Source organism: Pelmatolapia mariae, linkage group LG3_W (assembly GCF_036321145.2).
Source record: "Pelmatolapia mariae isolate MD_Pm_ZW linkage group LG3_W, Pm_UMD_F_2, whole genome shotgun sequence".
NCBI lineage: Eukaryota > Metazoa > Chordata > Actinopteri > Cichliformes > Cichlidae > Pelmatolapia > Pelmatolapia mariae.
In genome coordinates this window covers 57,828,297-57,833,774 of record NC_086229.1, presented here as the reverse complement: position 1 = coordinate 57,833,774, position 5,478 = coordinate 57,828,297, and the positions used below count along the sequence as shown (strand labels likewise).

Below are 5,478 nucleotides of genomic sequence, written 5' to 3'. Positions count from 1 at the left end.
TATTTATTTGTAAAAAAATGTTTGGAATCATGTATGATTTTCGTTCCACTTCTCACGTGTACACCACTTTGTATTGGTCTTTCATGTGGAATTCCAATAAAATTGATTCATGTTTGTGGCTGTAATGTGACAAAATGTGGAAAAGTTCAAGGGGGCCGAATACTGTTGCAAGCCACTGTGTGTGTATGTATGTAGATAGATAGATAGATATATAATGTGTATCCACTTTACACATAAATGCTGCATAGTGAGACCTCTTATGTCATTTGATATGGCCAAATGGATTTGGACTCACTAAAAAAGTGAAATGAGTAATGGGTCCAGAGGTGGGCCCATTTTACAAACACTCTTTAAATGCGTGTAACTTCGTTGCCATTTGAGCCAGACAGAAAATACAAATGTTTCCTGAAAGACCAGAGTTGTTTTAGTTATTATTTCACAAAATATAAAATAAATACATTAGGCCTTGCATAACCTTAGTCCATGTAGGGTTGGGCCACTTTACAGGGCATCTACAATATAACACAGACATCATAACAATCAGATGATCAGGATAATGGCTTATCACCACTCTAAGATGATCAGTAGTGAAACAGGCTGTCCATCTCTGAACTGCTGCCTATTTGCTTCTGGTCCTTCTGATGAGCAGCAGGATCATGGGTGGTGGACTGGATTTGCTGCAGTTTCTCAGATTTCTCTTGATGCAAAGTACAATCTCACTGGTGTATCCATAACCATGGCTTACTGCACTCAAAGAGATGGAATTAGTTATAACATATATGCAGTTGTGGTGCTTCAGCATCTAACCAGCCCTACAGAAGAGGAACTAGCATCTTTAAGTGGCAGGCAATTTCAAATGCAGCGTTTCTATCAGCCCAGCAAACACAAACTGTTTTTATGTTTTTTTTTTTCAAATGTCCTAATAAGGAGCTATTAAGTTAAAAGTACTTTTTGAAAAGTACTAATGTATTGAAATCTGTATTAACTGTCTCTGTCTAGTATTCATCACATATTTTCTGCAATATAACATCATTGCCTCAGTCTTACCTCTTGTACTAGAGAATAAAAAGCGTCATCTGCCACAAGTTGATAGACATGTGATGAAGTTCTTCTTGCAGTGGACTTTTCTGGTTCTGTTTTGACAACAGAATTAAATCAGTCGATAGCAACAATTTCTACTCAATAAAACACTTATATTGCCTTACATTCTTCATTCTTAAAGTTAATTGATAATGTATTTAATAGTGGTTGATATGAATACGAATGGCTTTTAACAAGTCATAACAAGTCTCACCTTCATCTACTTCAGCGTACTCCTGTTCTACGAGGTAGTAACAGGGTCCAGAAGACAATCCATCTTCATCTAAAGGAGACATAGAGTGAGAGTATTGTGAGGATATCAATATGTTGAAAACACTGAAGAAAATGGTTAATTACGTCAAATTTTACATTTTAGAAATGTAAGATATACGTATAAGGCAATACCTGCACTTTTATAAAAAGATAGCTGCATTTCTATACTATATACATTGTTTTTGTCATTTCCAAATGAGTAAGATGATTGAATATTGATTATATCATGTTCCTATTCTTGTTTTGTTTAATTTATAGTTTATTCTAAACTGAATACAAAATTTCACTGTATGCTACTTTTAGTTTTGAGCTGTACAAAGCAAACTCACACCTCTCTCTCTAGATGCGCGTCTAAAAGACATGCTTGAACCGTATTAGCACTGTGGTTTTTATTTGAAGCACAAGTCCAGGAAACTCATGTTCTCACCACCGCCTACACATTTAGCAATAACAGATACACATCACAAGAAAGGGTGAGGCAGTATCAGACAAACAAGTCTTGTTTGACTTCATAAATCAAATTTGTGATAAAAGTTATATCAACTTAAATTCTGCTAGTGTAAACTTAACAGGAAGTTATTTTTAACAGGAGATAACTATAATTTATATGACATTACCTGTTTTTTTCCTGTTTTTATTTACAGTAGCGTATGTTGCTTTGCTTGCAGTAGGTGCACTGGCCTCTGTGATTAAAAAAAAACCCAACATAAAACATCAAAAGACAATAATAGTCTAAACAGAGTTGTTATGTCAGGACATTTAGCTTCAGTTTTTCGCAATTAAAAATCTTATAATGCATATTACTATAACCAAGTATTTATTTCATGTTGGTCAAAAGGACAAAAGTTTTTATTTATTATTACAATAACAATTAAGAGCACATCCTAATAAATAGCTCTTGGCTTTCCTGTGTGGTGCACTGTTAATGCTTGGTTTAAAAGTACTTTATAGGTTCCAAAAGAGAGTAAGTTAAGTTATTTTCACATAGTTAAGTCTTTTGCAGGATGCCATACACATGGGTAATTAAACAGTGTTTGTGTTCTGACCTGCTTGACGCTCTGTTGAATCTGAAGTACGCACCTTAGTTGACAGATAGAGCAGTGCTATAGTACAAGGAAGAAAAACAAAGTCACCAGTGAACAACATGGGAAAAATAAAGGTATTTTTAAAACTTTAGACAACAACAGTGCTATGAAAAAGTCATGAGCCACTGCTATTTCTTTGTGTTTTGCTAAAAGAAATTGGAACCAGTTAGGCAATTTACTAAAAGATGTAAAAACATACATGGAAATGTAGTGTAAAAGACAAAAAAAAAGAGTGTGTTTAAAAGTCGACATTTAGTATAAGCACCTTTATTCTTGAACACAGTCTAAAATTTCTTAGGAAAGCTTCTTTGTAATTTATTTAAGTAGTCTTCAGAAATAGTCCTGAAGAATAACTGAAGAGACAGATTAATCTTTCAGGTCTTTGTTGGATCTTATCATGATTCTTCAGGACATGACCTTCAAGGACTTTCCATTTGACGTTGATCTGGACTTTTCCAAAGTACTGTATGCCTTTAAGAATTTCAAAACAGCAAAACAATGAGCGCAAAATTCTACATGAAATATAATATTTGTTAGTTTCTTTACCTCTGTCCCAGTAATCTTTCCCAAAGTGACACAGTGCCCCCACCACCAACACAACACTCAATAAAACAGTGACAATAATCCAAGGTGTGGCAGAAGGGCTTTCCTTTGGGGAAGTATTTGGAACAGCTCCTGAATATATATGTAAATATGAATAAAGTCTTTTAATTTATCTTTCTAAAAAATTGAAAAAAAAAAAGCAAAAAAAAGGTCAAACAGGAAGATGAAAATCAGTCATGACAATGTTAACTTTAGCTTTTTCAAAATGACACACTTGCACTTACAAATGTTATCAGTCAAATTACAATCTTTCAGAAGGTATGTGAAAGTTTGCAGTTGCTTAAACTGTCCCTTTAACACTGCACACTGGAAATTCCACCGTATTTCAAAAAGCTACAGATTTGAATGACAGCAGTCAAATGTATCTATGGAATTTATTTTGAAACTTTGTTGTTTCTCACCTGTGTTCTGACCTGTGACATTCAGCCAGCTCACTGGTGACTCTCCAGCACCTGAAATGCTGCATTTGTAAAGTCCTTCATCAGACTTTGAAACTCTGCCGATGGTCATGTTTCCCGTGGAGCTGTTCCTGATGGGGATTCCATCTTTGTAGAACTCAGCTGTGAAGTTGGAGGAAGTTGTCTTGTTTCTGCAGCTCAGAGTCGCAGCTTCTCCCTCCATCACAGGAACAGCAGGACTCTCCAGGATCACAGAACCAGCTGAAAACCAACATGTGTAAATCTATTTAATGATGTGTTTGATTATGACAGCATACTGCTTACTAAATGGAAACTTACCAGTAACAGTGATGTTGATAATGTTGCTTTTCTCCCCTCCTCCAGTCTCACATATGAACTCTCCACTGTCGTCTGTATAAACATTTTTTATAGAGCAGGACGATCCTGTTGCTGTTTTCTCATTAGTGTAGCTGCATGATTTTATTTTCCCTCTCAACTTATGTACAACATTATAATGAGAGACGCCCTCACAGTAAAAAGTTACTGGCTCATATTCAAAGAACTGTGATCTGTTTGGAACAACACGAAGAAAAACTGCACCTGAGATATGGAAAAGGAGAAATTCAGTTCAGTTTTACTGTTTAATAAAAATGTTGTCAAACTATACAGAACAAAATAAGAACAGATAAAAATAACGGAAAATATGTATCAAATTCCCATTGATTAAATATAGGGATGAACGAGGGATGAACACACGTCCTACATCTAATTTCTAAATTATCTACTTCTCCATCAAACAATTGCAAAAAAAAATACTGATATCAGTGAGCAGGTAGCTGGGACTCACCAACGTTATCATCATGTGCACCCAGCAGGATCTTGACAGTTATCACTGAAGAGAATCAAAGAGATCTCTATTAAAATAAATACTTTATTATGATCTTAATAATTACTGACATTTTTACAGCATCAGTACCTTTAACCTTCATATTGCTTAGTTTTATTGTGGATGTAAGACCATACTCACACAGCTTGATGCAGGCAGCTCTGAACACCATGATGTCGTGCTGCAGACTGAATACTAAAGTGTGAAAACTGAGAGCAGGGGCGTCTTCCTGTTTGTCTTCCTGCTCCTAAAGCAGTTTTACTACCACTACCACTACTAATAATACATTTATTTTACAACTTAATGCTAATTAATGTAATCATTTAACTTTACTAAAGTAGTTTCCACAGTAACAAAGTTGATCTTGTGTCAGCTTAAGCTTCAGTGTTTCAGTTTCCTATCTGTGGGTGGAGCAAGGAACAGCTTCAGTGTCTGAAAAATGTTTGCCATTCAACAAATTTGTAAAAGCACTTTAGAGAAATAGGAGAGTTAACACTGCTGAAGATAAAGTGATTATGTCATTCAAATGTATTAGTGAGTATTTCAGTAAAGACAGATCATTAGAAGGAACTGAACATGATCGATTCATGTACAGAATTCAGATTGGTGGTTAGACTCCAATGGCCCATCACAGCATAATGGATTCCTATCGGTGATAGGGATTAGGCAAGAAACCGGGCGACCGTGGCTCAGGGGATTGGGAAGCTCATCTGTAACCAGAAGGCTGCCGGTTCAATCCACCTGCTTTCTCTGTCCTGGTTGTTGTGTCCTTGGGCAAGACACTTTACCCTATCGCCTACTGGTGATGGCCAGAGGGGCCGATGGTGTGATATGGCAGCCTCGCTTCTGTCAGTCTGCCCCAGGGCAGCTGTGGCTAAAACTGTAGCTTGCCTCCACCAGTGTGTGAATGTGTCAACAATCAGGGCTCCCATTTTAAAATTTCTTTTTCAAAGATTAACCAATTAGTTTCAAAACACATGAACCAAAGCAAGGCATTTAGTCACTGTTTTCAGTGCCTAAAGGCAGGATCAAAACTCCATATAGCTAGAACTGAAAACCAGTATATCGGCCTTTGTGTCACAATCAGTGGGGCTGACTGTGTGTAGAGTGAAAGGTGGGCCCAAATGCACATGAAACACATGAATAACATGGA

General features: G+C 36.4%; 1 protein-coding gene across 1 annotated transcript; it reads right to left on the bottom strand.

Annotated features, from left to right (window-relative positions):
• Positions 1–619: 619 nt before the first annotated feature.
• Positions 620–4,497, bottom strand: LOC134623804 (uncharacterized). The gene is made up of 8 exons (XM_065470205.1): positions 4,416–4,497; positions 4,287–4,331; positions 3,779–3,850; positions 3,443–3,700; positions 2,400–2,456; positions 1,971–2,036; positions 1,295–1,363; positions 620–744 (listed from the first exon to the last, which is right to left on the bottom strand). Exons 1-8 carry the CDS (start codon positions 4,495–4,497, stop codon positions 620–622), a joined length of 774 nt encoding a protein of 257 aa, XP_065326277.1.
• Between the last annotated feature and the right edge of the window lie 981 nt (positions 4,498–5,478).

Coding starts and splice junctions, on each gene's coding strand:
- LOC134623804 (XM_065470205.1), bottom strand. CDS start 4,497: ATGGTGTTCAGAGCTGCCTGCATCAAGCTGTGTGAGTATGGTCTTACA. Junction 2,037..2,399: donor TTCAACAGAGCGTCAAGCAG/GTCAGAACACAA, acceptor TTTTAATCACAG/AGGCCAGTGCACCTACTGCA. Junction 1,364..1,970: donor TAAAAACAGGAAAAAAACAG/GTAATGTCATAT, acceptor TGTCTCCTTTAG/ATGAAGATGGATTGTCTTCT.